This window comes from Sminthopsis crassicaudata, chromosome 2 (assembly GCF_048593235.1).
Source record: "Sminthopsis crassicaudata isolate SCR6 chromosome 2, ASM4859323v1, whole genome shotgun sequence".
Classification (NCBI taxonomy): domain Eukaryota; kingdom Metazoa; phylum Chordata; class Mammalia; order Dasyuromorphia; family Dasyuridae; genus Sminthopsis; species Sminthopsis crassicaudata.
The window spans coordinates 683,628,310-683,654,587 of record NC_133618.1 but is presented as its reverse complement, the minus strand read 5'-3'; the positions used below and the strand labels follow the sequence as shown (position 1 = coordinate 683,654,587).

Here is a 26,278-nt window from a genome sequence, read left to right as displayed (position 1 = left end):
AGTGATGGGCCCAACAGGGTGTTTGCACAGGGATTGGGTGCAGGATCTGGCCTTTGTGCTTATCTTTTGTGTGCAAGGAGTAGAGCCCAGGGCCTAGAGCATGTCTGGGGTTGTCTTGGAGGTCAGGTGAGTTAAGTCATGCAGGCTCTGGTGAAATAGCAGTTTTCCCTTTCTGGCCACAGGGATTTCATTGTACTTTTATCTAAGTTATTATTATTATTACTATTAATTATTATTACCTGTTAGATAATTATTATCTAAGTAGTTATTTAAGCTTCCAAGGTTAAGCAACTGCTAGTTTAAATGTTGGGGTGGTACATCATAATAAATTCCCATTGTTCACAAGTGAAAATATAAAACAAAGAAAAGAAAAAGTGAAGTGTGGATTAGGCACAGACCATGAGGAAGTCAGGGTAGCACTTGCTAATTAGAAATAATCATGTCACAAATTCACAAAGGCCATTCTCTTTGCCAAAAGGTAGGCTTATTTAGGAGAAGAGATTATAGAGAAAATGAAGAGATAAAATATGAGACAGCAGGGGAAAATATGAAATAGTGCTGAAAGAGCAATAGGGTTACCCAGGGAAAGAATTTGGAAGGCTCCATTAAAGGAAAATGGTGGATTATTCCATTGACTGACAGTCTAGAAACAAAGGAGTTTAGCAAACCAAACTTAGTTATAGTTAGCTATACTTTCTCTCTCTCTCTCTTTTCTCTGTGTGTATTTACACATACTATATTTAACTATAGAGTTAGCTATAGGAAGGACAGAGTCACTATTTGTTGCTGCCATCTTGATTGAGAGTTCCAAGTATAAGAGCCCTTTGATCTCAGAGGTGAGATGAATGATGTGGGAGATTCATAGACTCTGAAAAGAGCTCCAGTCCATTATGCTGCACAGCCTTGTTGATGTGCATTTTTGCAAGCATGATCAGCAAGTGAAGAGTAGGCAATCCTTAATCCCCATTCAGAGAAGCAGCTCGTGGGCTTTGTGTGTGCATGGTATCTGCCAATGGGAGGAGAGATGATCCAGCCATTCCAGCAGCCCGCTCACAGGCCAGAGGCCATGTCAAGGCATGTCTGCTCACGGGGCACTGGCTGTGACCCTCAGGCCCATCCCTTTCCCATGACACCCATGAGTGCTCCTTGCTCAACAAGGTATTTCTGCAACATGCAGAAAACTTATTGTGCACCAAAGGTCGAGGTGGCCTCTGTACTCCTCTTGGTAGAGTCCCATAACCTTGCAATTCCCCCTTTTTATCTTTGAGATAAAAAGTCCTTTCTTGAGCTGCAACCTCTGAAAGGATGGTGGAGAAAGCTCTATGAAAGCATCCTAATATTACAGGGCAGCAACAAAGCAGTAACAGCATACTAACACACAGGGAAATCCATGATTTGAATTTTAACCACCGTGAAGAAGTATTATCAAACCAATGAATGATTTTTTCAGCATTTTATCTGGATTCAAATCTTCATGAGAAGCTTTATGTCAGAGGCTAAGTTATATAAACTTCCTATGTCCCCTTCAATTGTGTTATTGAGAAATAAACCATTCAAATGCACTCTTGATAGTGCCCCAATCTTGTCATGTATGATGATACAGCAAAAGGGTTACACAAACCTTTGTATATCGGTAGTCACATTGCCATTGAGCTTGGAGTTTCAATAACTCTACTTCTGCTCCTATTTCCAATGACACTTCCCTTAAGTCTTTTATCATCTGATACAATTGGTCATCTACCTTAGCTTGTCGGGTAATACCCATTGAGCCATTCCTAGCTAGTTCTTCTCTATATCTAGCTCCTAGTACACTGTTTTGTACATTAGACATGGACGTTGCAAGAGAGGCTGATGACGCTATAATTTGAAACCCACAGAGTGATACCTAATGTGACTTACCTGATACTTCTCTTTTTTCTAACGAGACTAAGGTCTGTTTCCTTCTTTTCTATTATATAGTGAACATATGATCAGTTTCAGTACAATACATTTCTCACTTTTGTCAGGAAACATTGATATGTGAGCTCTAGTGACCACAAACACAGCCTGACTTTCAATTTCAGTATTCAGGCAATCACTGATGATACAATTCCAACAAGTAACATTGTATAAATCTAACATTTCCCTGGCAACAGTTACAGAGTCCATCACATGAACACATATTTCCCTCCCAGACAGACTTTAGTGTAGAACTGGTCTCCCATTTTGCTATTTGTCCAAGAACCCAGGCCCAAGAGGGTTTTCCATGTGACAATTGCCAGCCCCGTTCTTGAGTGACAAGAATGTATCCCATGGAGGCTTGTGCTTTCTTAGGGGCCAGCCTGATGATGTAGACATACTGCTGCAACCCTCCCATGAATGAGAGTGTCACCATGAGAGGCGTCACATGATACCCTACCCTTCATGAGACAATCCTAGGCCAGGGTGGGCCCAGCATGAGAGCCCACCTTTTGGCCTTTGTTGTCAGTCCTGATTGTGTGCAAACCCATATATATATATAGAAAGTGGTCCTGGGGCATGTCTTCTCCTTTTTGACCATCACTTCTTCCTTGTTTTTCTCTTCTGTTCTATGGACAACTTTCAGATGTCTGGTGGGGATCCACTCCTAAAGGTTTTCTCCTGGCCCCCATATTAGAACCCTGGAGACTCCCTCCCATCCTTTGGGACTCTTTTTCATTATATTTCATTCCTGATAATAGCAGGTTGGGTTCTTCCTGACAAAAGAAGTGAGAAAGCTCAAAGTCCACATCAGACTCTAAATCACATGTTTCAAGAAGAATCCAAAATGATTTATATGTAGCAGGTTGGAAATATAGATGACACCTCCCAAGTATCAGGATATTCTCTAATCTGGCTACTTTCTCCTATATATGCTCTATCTATTGGGTTCTTAACTTATTTTCATGATTCTTGTTATCCCAAGATAATAGATTTCTAGGCATCTTTATAAAACATTTCTCATAAAGAAACTGGCAATATTTTATCCATGAATTCATTTTTAATTAATGAAGGAAGCCTCCTTTCTAGTCATTTTGTTTCTCTGTAGTGAAATAATAAAGTTTAAAAAGATATGCTTTACACAAATGAAAGCAATTACAAATAAAGGCAGTAGCTATTTTGCCCATATCAATATCATACCCAGAGTGACCTTAGGGAAGCAACAATTTTGTTTCATTTGTTTTTTTCCCCCCAGAGCATGCTGTACTTGCCAGCTTCTCACAAAGTCTTTATAGAATTTTCTTTAGAATATATCAATTAGGAGGGAAAAGGGACCTGTATGTACCAAAATGTTTGTGGCAGCTCTTTTCATAGTGGCTAGAAACTGGAAGATGAATGGATGTCCATCAGTTGGAGAATGGTTGGGTAAATTGTGGTATATGAAGATTATGGAATATTATTGCTCTGTAAGAAATGACCAGCAGGAGGAATATAGAGAAACTTGGAGAAACTTACATCAACTGATGCTGAGTGAAATGAATAGAACCAGAAGATTGCTGTACACTTCAATGCTGTATGAAGATGTATTCTGATGGAAGTGGATATCTTCAACATAAAGAAGATCCAACTCACTTCCAGTTGATCAATGATGGACAGAAACAGCTACACCCAGAGAAGGAACACTAGGAAGTGAATGTAAACTGTTAGCACTACTGTCTATCTACCCAGGGTACTTATACCGTCAGAATCTAATACCTAATGTGCAACAAGAAAATGGGATTTACACACATATATTGTATCTAGGTTATATTGTAACACAAGTAAAATGTATGGGATTGCCTGTCATCTAGGGAAGGGAGTAGAGGGAGGGAGGGAATACTTTGGAAAAATGAATACAAGGGATAATGTTATAAAAAAAAATTACTCATGCATATGTACTGTCAAAAAAACCTTATAAATAAAATTTAAAAAAATAAATTAGTTAAATATATATATAATATATATCAGTTAAATCCCGTCTGCTGAGAAACAAACTTCCCATCACCCTCTTGCTCTCCACAGAACCATCTACCTCACAAATAAAACACAAACTCTTCCTGATTCCACAATGAAATGCATTCAATGATAAGACATTTTTTCAGCTTCACTTCAGCTGATTCTATAAAACACTTTCCCCAAATTTCAATACAATTGCTAATTACCATGGTTTGCAGGAGCTGACCGACTCAGAAATGGCATGAGCTTTGAGCCAATCCCTTCTGTGCTTGAGTTTCCTCCTGAAAATTGGGGAGAGTTGGTTGGATTTTTTAATTTTGAAGTGACTTTCAATTCTATTTCTCATGATTTTGGTGCTTTAGGACTTGGTGACATTCAGGGATGTGGCTGTGGACTTCACCCAAGAGGAGTGGGGCCTCTTGGACCATCTTCAGAAGAAGTTGTACAAGGAGGTCATGCTGGAGAATGCTCAGAACCTGCTCTCTCTGGGTAAGGACATTTTCCTGGGTAACTCAAAAGGCATATCTTCATTTCCTTGGGTGTAGGATTTGGGGGTGTATCAGAATTGAGAAAGTACCAGTCTGCTGTGTCCAAGCAACAGAGTCCTCCTGTATGTCTCTGCTTTTTATGATAAAAAACTGAGGGTGTATTGCTCCTGAAGCTGTCTCTTAGCAGGTTTAGGAAGCTTAAGTCAGAAATCAAACCAATGTGGAAGCATGTCACATAAGGAACTAGTCTCAGATTATTTTGGCTGACCTCTACCTGGACACAGATTAGTCTAGCAAAGCTATGAAAATTACTCCTGCAGCTATTCCTGACAACCTGTTCCTCTTTGGTATGGGGCTGGGATTTGGAATAGTCTTCTTTTTAATAAGCATCAATTTGTAGCCCAAAGCTCATAGTTGTTTCTAGTATAGGAAATTTGTCCTGAAATTTGTCCTGAATCTTCCCTTCCTATTACTCTCAAATTCCAGCACATGTTAAGCAAGGAATGGAAGGAAATAAGCATTTCTTTTCATCTGCTGTTTGCCAGGTGCTGGACTTTGTGCTTTCTTTACAATACATCAACAACAATATTGTTTAAGAAAATCTTCCAGTAAATAAGTTATTTTGACTATTCTAAATATCCAAATTGATGAAAAAGCAGAAATGTAGAAAGATGTTATTTGCATCCAGATAGAGAACACATAGAAATATGAATAGCACAATTTTACATCAGGCTCAATGACCCAATTTACCCAGGTATGCTGTAGAGTGCCAGGAGGTAAGAGTCCCTTCCAGGTCTTGAATCTTACAGTAATTTATTTGGCTCACCACCCTCCCTTTTCTTGTTGAATACCAGAGATATACTTTTTAATATAATGATAAGAAGTCTGTCAACTGAAACAAAATGCAAACTCTACTATTCGATAGTTTAAAGGGACAGGAAAAACAGCTCACAGGGAGACTAAAGGCATTTGGGAGAAAGGTATTTGAAGACATTGGCCTGATAATTTTACTCTTATGTGTATCTTAACTATTTATATCTCTGTCTAAGTAACCAAGATCCAGACTTAACCATTTACATCTCAGTAGATAGGAACAGGACAGTTTGATAGGAATATCAAAGAATGGATTTTATATCAAGTCTGTAAGCATTGGAGGTATATATATTTGCCTCTCTGATCAATAAAATGTGTTTTTTTTTTTTTTTTCCTCTCTCTCTCTTTTTTTTTTTTCATCATAGCTTTTTATTGACAGAACATATGCACGGGTAATTTTTCATTATTGTCCCTTGCACTCACTTCTGTTCCAACTTTTCCCTTCCTTCCCTCAACCCCCTTTCTTAGATGGCAGGCAGTCTCAAACATGTTAAACATGTTATAGTATATCTTAAATACAATATATGTGTACATGTTTGTACAGTTATCTTGTTGCACAAGAAAAATCAGATTCAGAAAGGTTAAAAATAATGTGGGAAGAAAAACAAAAATGCAAGTAGTCCACATTCATTTCCCAGTGTTCTTTCTCTGGGTGTAGCTGGTTCTGTTCATCATTTCTGATCAATAAAATCTGAAGCATTCATATCGAACTTCTCTCCACCTGGCCGGTGACTTACACACCCTTAAATTCACTACTGGAATTGGATTTCAACAGTTTCTGCCAGCATGGAACCTAATAGGGTAACAGGTGAGGGAAGAGCATTTAACTCTTTTCTCAAAAAAAGTCATACAACAGGATAATGTGACAAACCCTATTATGGGTTTCTTGCATTACAAGCATTAGGAGGTGACCATAGACTCATATATGTTTCAATAATTGGTAAATCTCCAAAGGGAGCAACTCTGGATCCTCAATCCATTCTCTAAATAGAAATATATTTCAAGTTTCTTTCCTTCATGATAACCTGATTTCCATCCTCAGGGCTTCCAGTTTCCAGAGAAGATATGATCTCTTATTTTAAGCAAAGGGAGGCTCCCTGGTTGCTGGACCAAGAAGGCCTGAGGAGATGCTCTCTAGGTGAGTGGCATGAAAGCAGGGATATGAGACTTGTGGTAAAAAATAACCTCCGCATTTCAATGAGTAGCTCTTTAGGGTCTGTTCAGGGTCTCCCATGATGATTTCATGATGGGCTCTACTGTGCATTCCTACTGACCATAGTTTTATAGTAGCTTGCCATCACTCCTGCAAGAATGAAGAGCCAGATAATGTTGTTTTTTAAAAAATTATTTTATTTGAAAAAAACAGCAAGAAAAAAAGAAAAACAGAAAAGGAATGTAAAACAAAATAAAGTAAAACAAAAGAGAACATTGTCATGTGCCTAATAGAACATCAGGGAGGATTCAAAATATATAATAATGAATTGCCAGTATCTAAGTAGAAGAAATTATATTCATGACTCTCCATTTGTTCTTTACTTCCTTGTAAATTGTTCTTTGGTGTTGAGCACCTCATTTACATTATTTTTTCCCCTTTCATCCCTCCTACTCTCCAGCAAGCTATAGTTAAGAGATATATTTATGTATACATATGTAGATATATCCAAACATACTTACACTCATAAACACCTCTGCTCCTTCATATACATAAACATGCCTCTCTGTACAAGCTGACTCTTAAATTAAAATCTGCTTTATAATTTACCTTACTATTACTTAAACTTCCCCCACCGAAGGATTCCCTCCTTTTCCTTCTTCCCTCACATGTTGCTTCTCTATCAGCCCATCCCTCGCCACTCAGGGGTGCTCTGCCCTTCATGGTACATATGGAGTGTTGCTTATTGAACTCATTCCCTATGTGAGTAGAACTACGAGCCCTCCTCCCCCCTCTATTGTCTCTGTGTCTATTCTTCCTCTGAATTTCATTACTATTTTTACCTTAACTCTGGGAAACTTTTTTAGAGCTACCCTGTTGGGGGGTTTTGTTTGTTTTTATTAAAGCTTTTCATTCTTCAAAACAGTGGATAATTATTCAACATTAGCTCTTGCAAAACCCTGTGTTCCAATTTTCCCTCCCTTCCTCCAACCCCTCCCTTAAATGGCAAGTAGTTTAATATATGTTAAACATAGTAGAAATATATGTTCAATCCAATCTATGTATACATATTTATCCAATTATCATGTCACACAAAGAAAAAAAAAAAGAGAAGCAAAATAAAATGTAAGCAAACAACAACAAAAAGAGTGAAAATGCTATGTTGTGAATTACACTCAATTTTCTAGTTTTCTTCCTGGGTGTAGATGAGTTACCCTATTGATGTGAATCTTAAACATAAAGAAAAAAACAAACAAACTAGTTATCCTTGTTTAAACAATTTCTCCATGTTGAGTTCCTTAATACTGTTCTTTGATATTTGCTCTTATAGGTTAAATTTTCTATTAAGTTTAGATTTGGTTGAAAGAAAACTTCTGAAAATATGCAAGTTTGTTGATTGTCCATAATTTTACATCCTTGAGATGTGAGCTAATGAGATTTTTAAGGGATTGATTTCTGTACATTTAACATTTTCTCTTTGGGGACATAGTAAATACCTGAGTTTCTATTCTAGTGATGGGGGGAAATGATATATGTGTGTGTGTGTGTGTGTGTGTGTGTGTGTGTGTGTGTGTGTGTGTAGTGTGTTATACTGTTTGTATTGGCTATTTTTCTTATTTTATTATTTTTTTTCAGAGCGAGAGATCCAACTTGAAATGACGGAAAGTACTCACAAGCAAAGATTCATGAGTCCCTGTGACTTCGTTAGGAATGAAATCCAAGCTACACATGAGAAATTACATAATTCAGAAAAACCTAACAAATGTAACCAGTGTGGAAAAAGTTTTAAAAAAAAGCAATCTCTTACTCTTCATCAAAGAATTCACACTGGAGAAAAACTTTATGAATGTAACCTTTGTGAAAAGACTTTTAGAGAAAGGGGACAACTTACTGTGCATCAGAGAATTCACACTGGAGAGAAACCTTATGAATGTAACCATTGTGGAAAAACTTTTAGAGAAAAGGGAACTCTTACTGTACATCAAAGAATTCACACTGGAGAGAAACCTTATGAATGTAATCAATGTGGAAAGGGTTTTAAAAAAAGGCAGGATCTGACTATACATCAGAGAATCCACACTGGAGAAAAACCCTATGAATGTAACCAGTGTGGAAAGACTTTTAGCATTAAGAAAGCTCTTACTATACATCACAGAATCCACACTGGTGAGAAACTTTATGAATGTAACCAATGTGGAAAGACGTTTAGCTATAAGGGACATCTTACTGTACATCAGAGAATTCACACTGGTGAGAAACCTTATGGATGTAACCAATGTGGAAAGCATTTTCAAAAAAGGCAAAATCTAACTCGACATCAGAGAATCCACACTGGAGAAAAACCTTATGCATGTAACCAATGTGGAAAAGCTTTTATACGAAGGGAATCTCTTAGTGAACATCAGAGAATCCACACTGAAGAGAGATCTTATGAATGTAAGCAGTGTGGAAAGACTTTTAGAAGAAAGGGAAAACTTACAGTACATCAGAGAATCCACACTGGAGAGAAACCTTATGAATGTAACCAGTGTGGAAAGGCTTTCAGGTATAAGGAATCATTCACTATACATCAGAGAATCCACACTGGAGAGAAACCTTATGAATGTAATCAGTGTGGAAAGGCTTTTAGATATAAGAGAAGTCTTAATGGACATCAGAGAATCCACAGTGGTGAGAAACCTTATGAATGTAAGGAATATGGAAAGGGTTTAATAGAAAAATCTGATTGTTTCTTGCCAGATCTGTGAGGAAATGAAAAGGTATTAAAATAAGGAAAAAACTGGATTCATTGGGATCCAGATCATTGGGAAAATATAGGGTGTTGATAATGCCTTCCATAATTAGCCTTTTACAGCTAGAACCTTATAGAGAAGATGAGGAAAGGAAAATAAAAGATGACTAGGGATAGGAGATAGCTTTAAAAGTATATTGGATCCTCCTTTTCAACCTGATCACCTACTTGATAGGCAGTATGGTGAAATGGAAACATTAGTAGATTGGGACTCTGACGACAAGGGTTAAATTCTGGGTTCTGTACTTCTGTGGTCTCAGCAAAGCAATTTAACTTCACAGGTTTTGGTGCATTTAGATTAGGATTAGGATCTCTTCCAACTCTAACTGGTTTGAGAGCCCAAAGTGGAGCTTGAAGGTGAGCCCTACTCATTGCCACTTCTTGCTGGATCCTCAGCTTCAGATTCAGCCCAATAACTCAAGAGACTTCAAACCTTCTGGTTATTGGCAGTTTGGAGAGATAGAAGAAATTCTAAATCTACATCCTGTTGAAACAGGAAACTTGCACATCATTCCTAAATACACAACTCCTATGCAACTAATGAAATAGGTTTCTTGCTATATTTGTTCAGACAGAAAATTTTTGTTAAGATACTTTTAAGAAAGATTTCAACTCTGAAGTTTCAGCTTTCATCCACCAAATCGGCAGAGATGACTCCAAAGGCTGGACATAGCCTTGAGGGCTCTGTATATGGAATTACGGCAGCCCGATGCTTATGTAGCTATGAATTGATCCAACTCTTCTGAAAAGCCATTTGATATTTGGGTTTATTAAAAAGTTATCAAGTGCCTATACTTTGTGAGATAGAGACCCTATAGCAAGGCCTCACCTCTAAGGAAATGAGGGAGAAATGGTTCTAACTTCACTAAACTAATCATTGCATTGTTTTGGTTTGTATATTTGAGGAGTGGTAGGAAAAGCTATATAGATGCAAAATAGAAAATGGGTGCTTCTCAGTGCAGAAGATATTAAGGTTCATGAACATATTGGAATATTGTGCCATAAGAAACAGTGGCTAGGGGCAGCTAGGTGCAGTGGATAGAGCACCAGTCCTGAATTCAGGAGGACCGGAGTTCAAATCTGGTCTCAGACACTTAACACATCCTAGCTGTGTGACCCGGGGCAAGTCACTTAGCCCCAGCCTCAGGGGAAAAAAAAAAAAAAAAAAAAAGAAACAGTGGCTAGGAAGAATTTGGAGAAGCATGGGGATATGTAAATGAATGGAGATAGACTGAAGTGAGCAAAATCAAGATAAACTATATACTCTGTGACTCCCTGAAATAGTCAGAAAGCCTGGTCTGGTCAATGATCTCTTCAATTTGAAATTCCTTCCAGCAGTGTAAATGCTGTCTGTCTGTCCATCCTGTGGGGCTCTTGCCTGTGTCTCACATAAGTTCCCCTCAGAGGATCCATCCCATATGAAGGAGTCCTTCCCTACATTTTCCCACCACCTCAAGGGCACTTGTAGAGTGTTCTGGCTGTCCACCTATCAGTATTCTCCCTTCCTGTGAAGCTGGCTCTTTTCTTCTTCTACAATTCTCTTATGAGAACTATGAGCGATGTAAATTATCCTGGCAGAGGAACTTCAGAAAATGCTTTATCAGCAATCCCCTGAGTCCCTTGACAAATGACAGAACCAGGTATACTAAGGCCATGCCAGTGGGGCCAACTGACAGTTCCCTGGGGTCTTCTACTATGGGAACTGTTCTGTCAGGAAACTGCGAAGAGATAGCCATGGTTTTGGCTCGTTGATAGGCCAGATCATTTGGGGGTACAGATACTATTTTCTGCACAGGGCCCTGGACTGTTAACTACTGCTACAGCCTGGGGCAGCTGGAAGCAGGCCACTAGAGAGAAGTCCTGAGAGGAAGCCTTGTTCCTTTTCTTAATTCACTGCCTGGCATTGGCTTGTGGTGCCAAATAGGCACCAGGGAATGATGATGCTCCTTCCACTTCTGTGGCAGCGGTGATGTCATACCCAGCTACCAGGCCTCCATCCTCATTTCTGTGGCAGATCCCTCAGTGAACCTTTACAAAAGTACATTCATCCTTGGATGTCCGTCCATTGAAGAATGGCTGGGTAAATTATGGTATATGAATGTTATGGAATATTATTGTTCTGTAAGAAATGACCAGAAGGAGGAATACAGAGAGGCTTGGAGAGACCTACAGGAACTGATGCTGAGGGAAACGAGCAGAACTAGGGGATCACTATACACTTCAACAATGATACTGTATGAGGATGTATTCTGATGGAAGTGGATATCTTCAACATGAAGAAGAGCTAATCCAGTTCCAATTGATCAAGGACGGACAGAATCAGCTACATCCAGAAAAGGAACACTGGGAAATGAGTGTAAACTGTGAGCATTGTTTTTTTGTTTTGTTTCTCTTCCCAGATTATTTTTACCTTGTGAATACAATCCTTCCTTTGCAACAACAACAACAACAAAATTCAGTTCTGCGCATATATATTGTACTTAAGATATACTATAAGATATTTAATATGTATGGGAATGCCCACCATCCAGGGGAGGGGGTGGAAGGAAGGAGGAGAAAAACTTGGAACAGAAGGGAGTACAGTGGATAATGTAAAAAAAAAAAAAAAAAAATTACCTATGCATATGTACTGCCAAAGAAAATGTTATAATTATAAAAATTTTTAAAAGTACATTCATCTTTTATATTTTGATTCTTTTTTCAATTGACAGGTATTTATTTTCTCTCCTTTACATTCCTCACTTAGTGGAAAAAGGAAAAACAAAGCAAACTCTTGGAATAAATGTGCAGAGTCAACCAAAAGAAATCTCACATCAGCCATGTGTATGAAATGGAGGTTTCATTCTGTATCATTCTTGCTCTCCTAGAATCCTTCACTGTTCAAGCCATTGGAAAAATGTTAAACAACCCAGGAGCGAGCCCCCCACTCACATCTCTCCCAGAGACCTCTTGGTATGTTGTCATTGAACAACTAAAAACTGCTCTTTGCACCTGCCCAGCCACATAACCTGACTCCATCACTGAGAGCTGCCTCCAGCATTAGAACCAAGCAGCTGCCCTAAACTTATCTGCAGCCACCAAGCTGCCAGCCACTCTCTGGTCCTTCTCTGGCAGCTTCTCACTCTAGACTTAGGTCTTTCCCACTTGGTGTGGCTCCCAATGGCTGAAATCCTTGTCAAGAGGATGAAAGCCAGGTAGGTGAGGGTGAGCGCTCATTCAAGGACCAGGTCCAAAAAAATCACCTTGTCTGTGTCTAGGAACTTATTCCACTGACCATGACACAGCCTTGTGGGGCCCCCACCAGAGAAATCCCTAGTAAGGAGGTAACAGTCCTAGCAGGGACACAGTGACTAGTACATGGCCTTGCTTATTCAGGCCGATATTCAAGAACACAAGCCTTGCACACAGGTTTAAGAAGGCGGCTCAGTCCTGAGCAGTAAATCAAAACTTGAGCAAAATTGCATTAATGTATGCAAAGAGACTTTTGGACTCCTCCCTCTGTGAGATTTCTATAATTACTATGGCAATTATTTAGGGTCTTTCTGGCTATTCACTGAATTATATGGCAGTCACCCTCACGGTGTCACTATGAAAGTAACCTATATGATTATAAAAGGATTTTTATAATTTTTTTTTTTTTTTTTTTTTTTTTAGAATCAATAAACCTCTTGGCTGAGGGCTGCCTCTTAGATTGGGGAAGCCTCCAAATTTCCTTGGGAGGGGAATCCTGGACCCTATATGTTCCCCTCCTCCACAAACTATTATAAACTTGCCTGCTGGGCAGCAGACCCCCTAATGCTTCCTACCACTTGCTACCTGGTTGGACTTGGATGGAGGGCACTGAACAGTAATAATCTGCCTCCCTCAATGATCATTTCCCCCCTGTGCTGCTTTTAGGAGCTGATTCCCACCCCCTTATACTCTATTCTCACATGTTATCCTGAAACTCTGATCACTAATGGTCAAACTTTCACTCCTCCTTCTCTACTGACTTCCTCACTTCCTATATTCTAACCAAACCCCTCCAAAGCCCTGTTCTTCCTCTGTCCTCCCCTCCCAATGAGGGCTCCAGAATGCTTGCTCCCCACTCTGCAGAAAATCCAGCATGGGGGAGCCAACATGGTGGAGCACGGCACTGTCTCTACCTGACTCAGCTCCGAGTATAAAATAATACTCAAAATGAATCCCGGGGCAAAAGAACCAATAAAAGGACAAGGTGAGCCATTTTTCCAGCCCAGAAGTTCAGTAGGAAAGATCTGTCTCCCTGAGGTCAAGGGAGAGTACAGTCCAGCACGGCGGCCCCCAGGACAAGAAGGAGCAGGGTGCGCCCCTCAAAGCAGGGCTGAGAGCCCCAGCCAGGCCCCAAACCTCAAGGTAAGTGTCCTCCCGGTCCAGGATCACAGCCCAACTTAATATGCATTTTAGGAGTCAAGAAATAGAATGGAAACACACACACACATAAACACAGCTACACAGAGGCACACACCCGATCCAAAAAGCAGCAGACCATAAAAAGATAGTACGGGGACAGGAAAATAAAAAAGGTAAGTGGGAAAACATCGTCTCAAAGGTGGCTACGCGCAAAATCCCAAATGCGAATGGGTCCGTGAGCCTCCGAGAGGTACTGGAGGGCGCTCCGAGGAGGGCGCTCCGAGGAGGGCGCTCCAAGGAGGGCTCTCCAAGGAGGGCGCTCCAAGGAGGGCGCTCCAAGGAGGGCTTAAAGAGGTAAAACCGAGAGGGGGAAGATTGGGAAAGGGGGCGTGGGCGGAAGGGGGCGGGGCCGGGAGAAGTGGGGAGCGGACGAGGCCTTTGGGCAGGAGGCGGGGCCTGCAGTCTTGGCCCTGCAGAGCAAGGGAGAAGACTCCATTCTCCTGGAAGGACTGGCCAGAGTTAGGAGGACCATGAAGACCCTCCCGGAGTAGGTTGGCGGAACGCCGGAAGTCTTGGAGCTGCGATCTGCTGCCAGGCCCTCGGCTCGTCCTCCCTTTCCCGGGGAGCTCCGGGCTCTCTCCTTTTTTTCCGGGGAGCTCCGATCGCTTTGTCTTGTGAAGGCAGAACCGTGCTTGCAGCCCTCAGGTAGGTCGGAGCCCGCGCCCCCCACCCTGGCTGCTTCCGCGCGCTGCCCCGGGCCTGGGTCTCCTCCTCCTCCTGTGACTTCGTGGAGAGTGTCCCCCAGCTCTGCCGGGAGCGCTCCCTGAAGCCTCGCTGCTGGATAAGCGCCCCAGCTTCCCGGCTCCCCCTGCCCAGATGTACCTCCCAGATTTCAGACTTTGTCTCTAGGAATCCAGAAGCCGTGATTGCAGCCTTCCGAGCGGGAGCCGGGGGTCCCGTCTCCCTGGCCCCGCCTCTTGCTGGGAGATTCCCGTCCTTCAGACCCAACCCCTCTAGGAATCCTCCAGTCCCGTCTTCCTATCCCCGGAGCCCACCTTGGATCCAAACTCTGTGCTTCTTCCCCTTAAATAAATCCTCCTTGCGCTGGTTCCCGTCAGGTCCCAGGCTTGTGGCTCCCCGTCGGCACTTTCTCTTTAGGGGCTCCCAGCGCAGACTCCTCCAGGCGTCCCCGCAGTCCTCCCAGGCAGACCTCGGGCCACAGGCTTCCTGCTTTCCCCCCCTTTAGTGGCCCGGGGATGGAAACTAGGGAGTGAGTCTGTTCTGTGAAGCAGGAGTGCTGAGGCTAAGGTCCCTACGGATCAGGCTGGAGGCTGCGCAGGCCCAGTAGCCCTTTTTACCCAGGTAGCGGAGTTAGAAGCTTCTGCCAGAATGGTAGCTAATAGAATGACATGTGGCCGGAAGAGCATTTGGCTCTCCAAAAAAAGTTGTACAACCGGATGATGTGACAAGCCAGCTTATGGGTTTCTTGCATTACATATGTTGTGGGTAACCATAGACACCTGTTTCAGTGTAATGGGCTGAATCTCAGTGGAGCAGCCCTGGATCCTCTCCCCATTCCCTAAAGAGAACTCAGTTTCAAGCTTCTCTCTTCATCCCTCACTGATTTCCCTGCCCAGGCTTCCAGTTCCCAGAGAAGATGGAATGCCTCATTTTAAGTACAGGCAAGCAACCTGGATGCTGGAGCAAGAAAGCCTGAGGAGCTGCTCTGCAGGTGAGTGACATGAAAACGGACATGAGAGATACAAGAGGTTTCTAAGAGTTACCATGAAGTAAATGCTGGGTTTCAGGGAGAAAGACCAGCCTTTAAATTCTTCTTCTTCTTCTTCTTCTTTTTTAAATTGTAGTGAGTTTATTGATTTTTAATACACATTTCTTTATGAATCATGTTGGGAGAGAAAATTCAGAAGAAAAGGGAACAACCTTGGGAGAGATTAAAAAAATACAGAAAGAAGAAGTGAACAGAGCATGTGTTGATTTACCTTCAGTTTCCTTTTTCTGGATGCAGATGGCATTTTCTTTCCAAAGTCTATTGGGACTGCTTGGGATCACTGAACTACTGATTAGAATCAAGTCTTTCCTAATTGATCTTCACACATTCTTACTGTTATTGTGCACAAAGTATTCCCGGTTGTGCTTGTTTCCCTCAGCATTAGTTCATATGAAGCTTTCTAGGCCTTTTTGTAATCAGCTTCTTCATTATTTCTCATAGAACAGTAATATTCCATTACCTTCATGTACCACAACTTGTTCAGCCATTCCCTAGCTGATGGGCATCCAAACCTTTTCCAATGCTTTGCTACCACAAAAAGAACTGCTGCAAACATTTTTGCCCACGTGGGTCCTTTTCTGTCTTTTATGATCTTTTTGTGATTGAGACCCTGCAGAGACACTGCTGGATCTAAAGGAAGGCACACTTTGATAGCCTTTTGGATATAGAGCCAGATTGCTCTTCAGAAAGGTTAGATCATTTCACAACTCCAGCAGTGCATTAGTATCTCACTTTTGCCACATCCCCTCCAATATTTATCATTACCTTTTCTTATCATCTTAGCCAATCTGAGAGGTATGAGGTGGTACCTCAGAGTTGTTTTAATTCGCATTTCTGTTATCCATAGTGATTTAGAGCATTTTTTCATATAACTATAACAATATGGGATAAAAAGTACATGTTTAACAGTGAAGAGGAGTTCAAAACATTTTAAAAAAGAAGACCACAATGGAAGAGATCATTTATTTCTTGAACACCCCAAACCAAAGAAGTGCAAAAGTGAATATAGACAACAGTAAAAAAGTAACAACAAAAGACCAGTAAGAGACTTTTTTCTAAAAGTACACAAGGGAAAAGGGATGAATGAGGAAATGATGGAGGTGACAGTGTAGAGGAAGACAAAGGGTATTATGGACAGAAACTTCTGATCTCCTTTTGTGGAAGATGCATTTCATCATGAGAAGATGCATGAAAGGAGAATGATATGGCATTTATTTATTATTTATTTTATCAAGGGCTAAATTTTTTCTATTCAATTCTGTTTACATTTATTTAACATCTGTTGAGTGCCAGTCACAATGCTAAGCACTGGGGATACCACAAAAAGGGGGGGGCAAAAGATAATTCCTTCAAGTAATATACAATCTAATTTGGGAAACAATACACAAATACATACAAAGCAAGCTAAATCCAGAGCAAATAGGACTTAATTAGAAGAAGGAAGGAACAAGAATTAAGAGGGATTAGTGAATATTTGCTGTAGATTTTTAGTTTTCAGTTGGGCCATAAAAAAAAAAACAAAAAACAATGAGGTTGGCAGTCGAAACTTCAAGGGAAAATTATTACAGGAATAAGGACTAGCCATTGAAAATGCCTAGAACTGAGGTAAGCCAGGAAGCTAGTGCCACTGAATTAAATGACATACATTAGAGAGTAAGCTCTAAGAAGACTGGAAAGGGTGTGGATAGGCAATTTCTTTTTTCTTTTTTAAAAAAAAACTTTTGTTTCATTTTTTTATTTCATTATTTAAAAATTAAATACAAAATAAAAGAAAAACAAATTAGAAAAAGGAAAAACACATACGCGCGCATTATCATGTGCCCAGCAGAACATTGGGTAGAATTCAAAATATGTAAAAATAAATTTCCATTTCAAGAAAATATATATTATAATAGAAGACATTGTATTCATAACTATCCATGTGGATGCCCATCAATTGGAGAATGGCTGAATAAATTGTGGTATATGAATGTTATGGAATATTACTGTTCTGTAAGAAATGACCAACAGGATGATTTCAGAAAGGTCTGGAGAGACTTACATGATCTGATGCTGAGTGAAATGAGCAAAACCAGGAGATCATTATATACTTCAACAACTATATGATGATCAATGCTGATGGATGTGGCCATTTTCAACCATGAGATGAACCAAATCAGTTCCAATAGAGCAGTAATGAACTGAACCAGCCATACCCAGCAAAAGAACTCTGGGAGATGACTATGAACCACTACATAGAATTCCCAATCCCTCTTTTTGTCCACCTGAATTTTGGATTTCCTTCACAGGCTAATTGTACACTGTTTCAAAGTCTGATTCTTTTTGTACAGCAAAACAACTGTTTGGACATGTATACGTATATTGTATTTGATTTATACTTTAACATATTGAACATGTATTGGTCAACCTGCCATCTGGGGGAGGGGGGAAGGAGGGGAAATATTGGAACAAAAGGTTTGGCAATTGTCAATGTTGTAAAATTACCCATGCATATATCTGGTAAATAAAAACTATTAAATTAAAAAAAAACAATGTTAATATTGCTGACATATAATATAGATTTCTCTTTTGCATGAATACTTTTTTTATACTTTGACTTTGTCTAAGATCAGTGATTACTTGTTAGGATGACAAGGTGCTAACTCAGGTTGTCTAAACAATTCTCTAGCTCAGAATTCATACCTTTAGTTCACATCTTTAAAAGGAGTTTACACCTTTAGTCTTCTGAAAGGAGTTTATTTACACCTGGAGTACCCACAAGTCCATTCTCGGAGAGGATAAAAGGAGAAGTTAGAGTCTAGAAGAATCAGTCTGGATTGAGTCAAGGGAAGGACTTCCTGGGAGAACTTCAGGGAAGCTCGAGGAGCTAAAGAGCCAGGATTCAAGAAGAAGAGGATTCAAGATTCTACCTTCACTCTGGCTGGAGGCTCCAGGAGCCTCCCAAGAAACCTGCTCACAGAGGAAAAGATTATATAGAAAAGAAACCTCCTCCTAGAGAAGGATTATAATTGAGAAACAATCAGTACATTACAATTTGGTGCCCAACCTGGGGCAAGGACTTATTCTGAGCCTTTCAGAGAACCTAGCCCAGACCTTTACAATTACTACCCCTACTTTTTTCCCCAACAAATTCTACTCCTAATCACTGTTATTGTGTTTATATGTATCCCATCTGCTATCTTGCTAACTGTTCTACTTTATTTCTCCCTATAAACTTCCCTTACTAAGCCTCCCCCCCACCATTCCAAGGATTCTTCCCACTTTTTCCCTCCCTCTTTATTGCATTTCCACTAATTTACACACTTTATCTCCAACCTCCCTTCCCAATACCACCCCTGCCTTATTATATTTCTTCTTTATAGATTTTGGAGAGTTTTATACCTTTCTTGGTGTATATATATACATATATACACACACATATAGGATTTCAAAACTACCAGTCCTCCTCTCCTATCTAATTTTTTCTGTTTGGTCCTTGTTCATTTGTATACCATAATTGCCATTTTTACTATTTCCTAGATTTTTATTTTTATTTATTTGTTTTTTGCTGGGGCAATTAGGGTTAGGTGACTTTCTTGAGGTCACACAGCTAGGAAGTGTTATGTGTATGAGACTAGATTTGAACTCAAGTCCTCCTGACTTCAGGGCTGGCACTCTATCCACTGAGCCACCTAACTACCCCTATTTCCTAGATTTTTTAGAGTCATATCATACTGAGCTCTATCCCAATCTTTCTTTTGGACTACCCAATTATTAATGACAATCTCAGACATATGATTTATATTTCCACATATAAAAACATTTTCTTTTGGAGTCCCTTGAAATTAACCTTTGATAATGGCTCTAATGTGTTAAATTTTGTCTTGAGTTCAGCTTTGCAACAAAATCCTGAAAATCTAACAATTCATTGAATGTTCTTTTTTTTTTTTTTTCACTCAATATTATACATAATTTTGCTGGATATAATATTTTTGGCCAACCCTATAGTTCTTTTGATTGTCAGTATATGGTATTTCAGAACTTCAGCATATTTGAATTTTTTGTTGTTGGTGTGCACCTTTATAAAAATTTCTCTTTGATTTTGGGGTTTCAAAATTTAGCAATGGTGTACCTGTAATTTTTCCTTGTAGAATTTTGCACGTGATGATCAATAGATTATTTTTTTCTCTTTCAATTTTCTATTCTTGTTCTGTTCTTCAGACAAATTTTCTTTACTTCTTTCTTGTAATATTATACCAGATTTTATTTTTTTGATCATAGCTTTCAGGTAGTCCAATTAGTCTTATGTTTTCTCTTCTTGGTCTGTTCTCCATATCTGTTGTTTTTCTTATGAGATATCACACATTCTCTTCTATTTTTTTCATTTTTTATATTTTGTTTTCTTTCTTGGTCTCCCATAACTTTACAGGCTTCCCCTTGCCAATTCTAATTTTCAAAGACTCTGAATCTCTTTTTCTAGTTGAATAACATTCTTTTCATAATCTTTTTTTTCATTGCTCCTCCCTCCCCCCTTTCAGTTTTTTTCAATCCATCTCATATAATTTAAAGTTGTTTTGGAGTTCCATAAATTTTTTTCTGGGCAGGTAACCAACCATTTAATGTTACTCTTTGGGGTAGGAGAGATTTTTTTTTTTTTTTTTTTAATTCTTCAGCATCCTCTGAAGGTGAATCCTAATCTTCCACATTCCTATCCTAAGTTTCTATACTTGGGTTCTTTTTCCTTTGCTTGCTAATTTCTTTTAAATAAGCTTATTAGAATATTCTCCTCTAGTTCTGGGGTAGGGAAAGAAGCTTATGACTTCACTTCTCTTCACCCCTCTGGCCTGGAACTCCCAAGTCAGAACTCCACCTCCCTGTAAGTGCCTGCATCCAGAAACTAGCCTGCCCCACTGCTTCTGTTCTCATTAGGCATGTCTGGTTCCTTCTTACCCAGGGTCACATTTCAGCAACCCAGCTGTGGCTGGGGTTCCTTATTAGCGGAGGTTCTCTCAATCTTCCTGGACTTAACCACCAACTCTTCACACTATCTGGGAGGTGAAAGTTCCTGTTGTTTGGTGTTGAGGCCACTTCTGACCCCTGCTAGTACAAAGCTTCCCCATGTGCTGTTCCAAAAGACCTAGCCTAGATGTGTTTATATTTCACACTGGCCAAATCTCTATCCTATGGTCTTTCTTCAGGTCTTCTCTGGTCGTCCCAGGAGGACCACTCTTCTGGCCCAACTCTTATTTGTTTTTCACCAGTCTATAATCACCCTGAAGTACTTTTTTTGTTGTTGTTTTAGGAATGGGGGAGAAAGAAATCTGGAGAGCTTGGAATTTTCTGACCTACTTCACTATCTTCCCAATTTCTCCCTCAGAGAATTTTTATTTGATCCTGTAGGCAATAAATGGGAAGGCACTGGAATTTATTGAGTAGGGTAGTGACCTGATAAGAACTGCATTGTAGGAAATCACTCTATTGGCTGAATGGGTAATGACTTGGAGGAGGGAGAGCTTTGAGGGAGGCAGATGTACCAGTAGACTATTTTTTGAAAATAGCATTTTATTTTTCCAAATACATGTAAAGATAGTTTTCAACATTTATTTTTCTAAGACTTTGTGTTCCAAATTTTTTCCCTCCCTCTATTACTTCCCTCCTCCCCAAGATAGCAAGCAATCATATATAGGTTAAATATATACAATCCTTTTAAACATATATCGATATTTGTCACATCATGTAAGAAAAATCAGACCAAAAGGGAAAAAAATTCAAGAAAAAGACACAAAAAGGTAAAAATATTATATTTTAATATATATTCAATGTCCATAGTTCTGTCTTTGGATACAATTGGCGTTTTCCATGACAAATCGAGATTGCCTTGGATCACTGCATCCAAGAGTCAAATCCATCACAGTTGATCACCACATAATCTTGTTTTTACTGGTTCTGTTCACTTCACTTAGCATCAGTTCATTTAAATTTTCTCAAACTTTTCTGAAATCAGCTTGTTCATAATTTCTTATAGACCAAAAATAATTTTTTTACTTTCATACATCATGATTTATTCAGCCATTCTCCAACGGATGGGCATCCTTTGTGGATTCTTTACCATTTCCTACCATCTCTTTGGAACCTAGACCCAGTAGTGAGATTGTAGGAACAAAGGGTATGCACAATTTTATAGTCTTTTGGGCACAGTTCTAAATTATTCTTCAGAATGGTCGGATAAATTCACAATTCTACCAACAATGCATTAGTGTCCCAGTTTTCCCACATCCCCTCCAACATTTGTCATTATCTCTTCCTATCATCTTGGCCAATCTGAGAGGTGTGAGGTAGTACCTCAGAGATGTCTGAATTTTCATTTCTCTAATCAATAATGATGTAGAGCATTTTTTGGATGCTATTAGAATTGGCTTTAATTTTTTTCATCTGAAAAGTATCTATTCCTATTTTTTAACCATTTATCAACTGAGGAATGACTTTCATTCTTATAATTTTGACTCACTTCTCTATGTATTTTAGAAATGAGGCCTTTATCATAAAGAATGGCTGAATTTTTTCCCCCTCAGCTTTTGGCTTCCCTTCTACTCTTGGCTTCATTGGCTTTGTGCAAAACCCTTTTAATTTAATATAATTAAAATTATCCATTTTGCATGTCATAGTGTTCCTAATTTCTTCTTTGGCCATAAATTCCTCTCTTCTGTGTAGATCTGGCAAGTAGAATATCCTTTACTCCCCTAATTTACTTGTAGTAGACAAGATCCACTTGTCTTATGTCTAAGTTATAAACCCATTTCAACCTTATCTTGGTATAGAGTATTAGATGTTGGTTAATGCCCAGTTTCTGCACACTATTTTCCACTGGCCCTAGCAAGTTTTATTAAATAGTGAGTTCTTATCCCAAAAGCTGGAGTTTATCAAACATTCTGCTGATGATTTATATTGGTTTACTTTATGTCCTTCAATTTTGCTAAAGTTGTTAACATTCTTGACATTTTTTAGTTGATTCTCTAGAATTCTCTATGTCAGCATATCATCTGCAAAGCATGGTAATTTTGTTTCCTCTTTACTACTCTATTTACTTCAATTTCTTTTCTTTTTGGTAAAGCTAACATTTCTAGTACAATGTTGCATTATAATGATGAAATGCAACATTGTTTCACCCCTGATCTTATTGGGAATTAGGTTATCTTAATAACCCAGGAATGAGGTGATCTAGACATGAATGGTGGTAGAATGGGGCATATTCTAGAGATGCTCCAATGGTGAAACTGATGAGCATTTGCACCATATTGGATATAACTACACATACATACATATGTACATATATATGTATATAGTCAGGAACACTGAGGAGGCCAGGATGACTGACAGCTCAAGCCAGATCTCAGCTTCTAGTTTATTTACCCCCTTTCCTTGGCATTCATGGCATGAATGGCAGAGCAGCTAGAATGAGGTGGCCTTCCTTATCTTGACTCTTTAGAGCGATTGGGTTCTCATGATTGCCTTGGATTGCTGAATTGCTGAATAGAACCAAGTTCATCATAGTTAATCACACAATTCTGTTGTTGCAGTATAGGGTGTTTTTTTTTTGGGGGGGGCAGCTTCTGCTTCCTTCACTCAGCATTAGTTCATGTAAATCTTTCCAGGCTTTTAAAAAATCAGCCTGCTCATCATTTTTATAGAACAATAATATTCAGTTACTGTCATATACCATAATTTATTCAGTCATTCCCCAATTGCTGGGCATCCATTCAATTTCCAATTCCTGGAAAAGGCTGCTACAAACATTTTTGTACATGTGGATCCTTTTTCCCCTTTATGATCTCTTTGGGATAGAAATCCAGTAGAAACACTGCTGGATCAAAAAATATGCATAACTTTATAGCTCTTTGGGCATAATTCCAAATGACTCTCCAGAATGGCTGAATTAGTTCACAAGCCCACCAACAATGCATTAGTATCTCAGTTTTCCCATATCTTCTGTAACATTTATCATTTTTTCTTTAACATCTTAGCCAATCTGAGAGATGTGAGGTGGTGTCTCAAAGTTGCTTTAATTTTCATTTCTCTAATCAATAGTGATTTAGAGCATTTTTTCATATTAGTATATATGGCTTTTAATTTCTTCATCTGAAAATTGTCTGGTCCTATCCCTTGACCATTTATCAATTGGGGAATGACTTGTATTCTTAAAATTTGACTCAGTTCTCTATATATTTTAGAAATAAGGCCTTTATCATAAACACTGGCTAGAAAATTTTGCCTAGCTTATTGCTTCCCTTCTAATCTTGGCCATATTGGTTTTGTTTGTGTAAAACCTTTTAAATTTAATGTAATTTAAATTATGCATTTTGCATTTCATAATGTTCCCTAGTCTTTTTGGCCAGAAATTTTTTTCTTCTCCAAAAATCTGATAGGCAAACTATTCTTTGCTCTCCTAATTTGCTTATATTATCACTCTTTACAACTCAGTCTATGATCAGACCAGCATTCTTCATCACAGAAGGCCTTTATCCCTCTCTATCCTGTCTGTTTCTTCTCCTCACAATTATATGGTCTACTAAATGATAATGCTTGCTGTTAATGTGCACCCATGAAGTTTTGTTGCTTTTAGGTTAGCAGAAGACAGTGTTGGTGATGGGGTCTTGAGATGCACAAATCTTCCCTAATAAGTGACCAGTGTTGTTTCTATTTTCAACCCTCTTCCCCAAGGACATTCCCTAGTCTGAGCCTAGTTTAGCCTTAAACAGCCAGGATTAGATGAACTTGTCCTCTTTTGGCAAATTGAGGATGAGCATCTCTAATCTTCATAAAACTTTCCTTTGACCTCATCAAGGTTCCTCATGGTGGGAGGATAGTCACTGATGACGGTGCCATGGCATTTTCCTACAGGTGCCAATGGCATTGTCATGAGCCTGCCAGTCAGTCTTTTTGGCAGACATACAAGGTTGCTGGGTTGATTCGGTTTGATTCCTAACCAATACCAACTTCATGATGCTCCTCTCCACTGCGCTCCCTGCAGAAAAGCTTGTATGTCACGCTGACTTCAGTAAGGTGGCCTTCATTTGCCAGCCTTGTCTCATTCAGGGAAGCCATTTGGATGTGACACCTGCTGAATTCTCTGGCCACTAGAGCTGTCCATCTTTCAGGTTTGCTGCATTATCCATAATGGTGCACACATTGTAAGTACTTATGGTGAGTGAAATCTTTGTAGAAGTTTTTATACGGGTGTGTGTGTGTGTGTGTGTGTGTGTGTATTTCTATTATAGGCTGGGTCCACCAGCCATGGCAAACAGGCCAGGACTGATTAAGCAGATTTTTAGGGCACCTTTTCTGGTCCCTTCCTCATAGCAGGGGGGATTTTTTTTCAGCAGCTCATACATCTAGGGGGCTGCTACATCCCACTGCTGTGTTCGGTGAGAATATGCTGCGTGGCTTGGATCACTTGTGGGAGGTGGGTGACTATGGCTCCCAGTGTATTCCCTCCTGTTACTTCATCACTTACCTGTCACTACAGGACTTTGAAATAGGAAGAATGGTCAAATGGTCTATTGACTCAGGCCCAAACTGGATTCAAGCAAGGCAGAGTTGCACAAAGTCATCAGCCTCCCTTTCTCCTCCATAATGTTCACAGTCCAGTGGCAGGACAGAGAGAGCAGTGGGGGTGTGCAAGATGCAGTGGATGATGTTTTGGATGTCTAAGGAAGCTCTGAGCACTCCAGAGGCTACTTCAGCTGCCTTTATTCTCAGCCGTCCATTCCACCAGGGGCAGTCTTCACATGTTTGGGGTAGACGCGCCCCTCCCTCCCAGATGGATGGGAGGCCCTTTGGTCACCCGCACCTGGGATAGCTCGTCTGCCGCGAGGGCTTACTGGGCTGTGGCCACGGAACATGCTAGAGCTTCTTGGAGTCCCAGATGTGAGTCCCAGGTAACGTCTTCTCTGAACACATCCCCTAGCTCGGTGAGAGAGAGCAAGTCTTTCATTCTTACTGTTACAGCTCCTTATCACGTGACCAACTTGAAGTGTATTTTACCTTAAAGTCTGGCCTGCTTGTCAAGTAGACCCAAAGGGGCAAAGATGTCTGTTCTAGTGGGAGAACTCCGTGCGATCCAATCCGGACTTACAACTGGGAATAGTAACTGTGTATAGCGCCTCAGTTTCCCCACGAGCCATTGGGGGCAAGTTCCTCAAAGAATAAAATCCATCACTTTGGCTTAATCCGGGGCTGCAGGTTTAGCTGGGCAGCCTTTCCGCTGGGGAGGAGGAGGAGGAGGGGCGGTGGAGGAGGCTTTGGGAAGGAGGAGCTGGCAGAGAGGCCCAGCCTGGCAGGCGGTGGCCCAGGTGGAGTGTGAGGTCGGAGGCGGAGTTTGGAAGAGGGGATCATTGGGTGATGGGGGAGGGGATTAGGGAGCAAAGACTAGAGGAGTGGGGAGGTGTGGGCACAGGGTGTGATTAGAAGAAAGGGCTGAATCAGCCCCGGGGCTTCAGCTGCTGGACAGGTCTCGGTCTTGGGACTAGAAGCACTCCCCAGTAACCCCCCAGTAATCCGGAAGCAGGAAGTCTTTGAGCTGGGATCCCCCTGCCTTCCTTCCAGGTACAATCCCCTTGCCCTCCCGGGAAGCTGAGATCACTCTGCTTTCCCTGCATCTGAGTTCCCTCCATTCTCTCGGTGCTGAGATTTCTGTGCCTTCCCTGCATCAGAGATCCCCCTCCCTTCCCCGGGTGCTGAGATCACCTTCCCTTGCCTTCAGCTGAGGTCACTCTGCCTTCCTTGAAGCTGACATTGCTCTCCCTTCCCCGGGTGCTGAGATCACTCTGCCTTCCCTGCATCCCAGTGCTCTCCCTTCCCCGGGTGCTGAGATCATCCTCCTTTGCTGCAGCTGAGATCTCCAC

General features: G+C 40.4%; 1 protein-coding gene across 8 annotated transcripts in view; it reads left to right on the top strand.

Annotated features, from left to right (window-relative positions):
• The window catches only part of LOC141559139 (KRAB domain-containing protein 5-like), a 129,243-nt gene that overhangs the window by 26,181 nt on the left and 76,784 nt on the right, over positions 1–26,278 (top strand). For 6 of the 8 annotated variants that reach the window (XM_074297265.1, XM_074297261.1, XM_074297264.1 and 3 more), the window contains 3 exons: positions 4,296–4,422; positions 6,337–6,432; positions 8,083–10,027. The exons of 1 other annotated variant lie outside the window; for it this stretch is intronic. In XM_074297265.1, coding sequence (XP_074153366.1) covers positions 4,389–4,422; positions 6,337–6,432; positions 8,083–9,194 — 1,242 coding nt within the window. In that variant the 5' untranslated portion in view covers positions 4,296–4,388 and the 3' untranslated portion in view covers positions 9,195–10,027. Of the gene's footprint in view, positions 1–4,295; positions 4,423–6,336; positions 6,433–8,082; positions 10,028–26,278 lie in introns of those variants that run through there. One more of the 8 variants, XM_074297267.1, reaches the window with a different exon arrangement.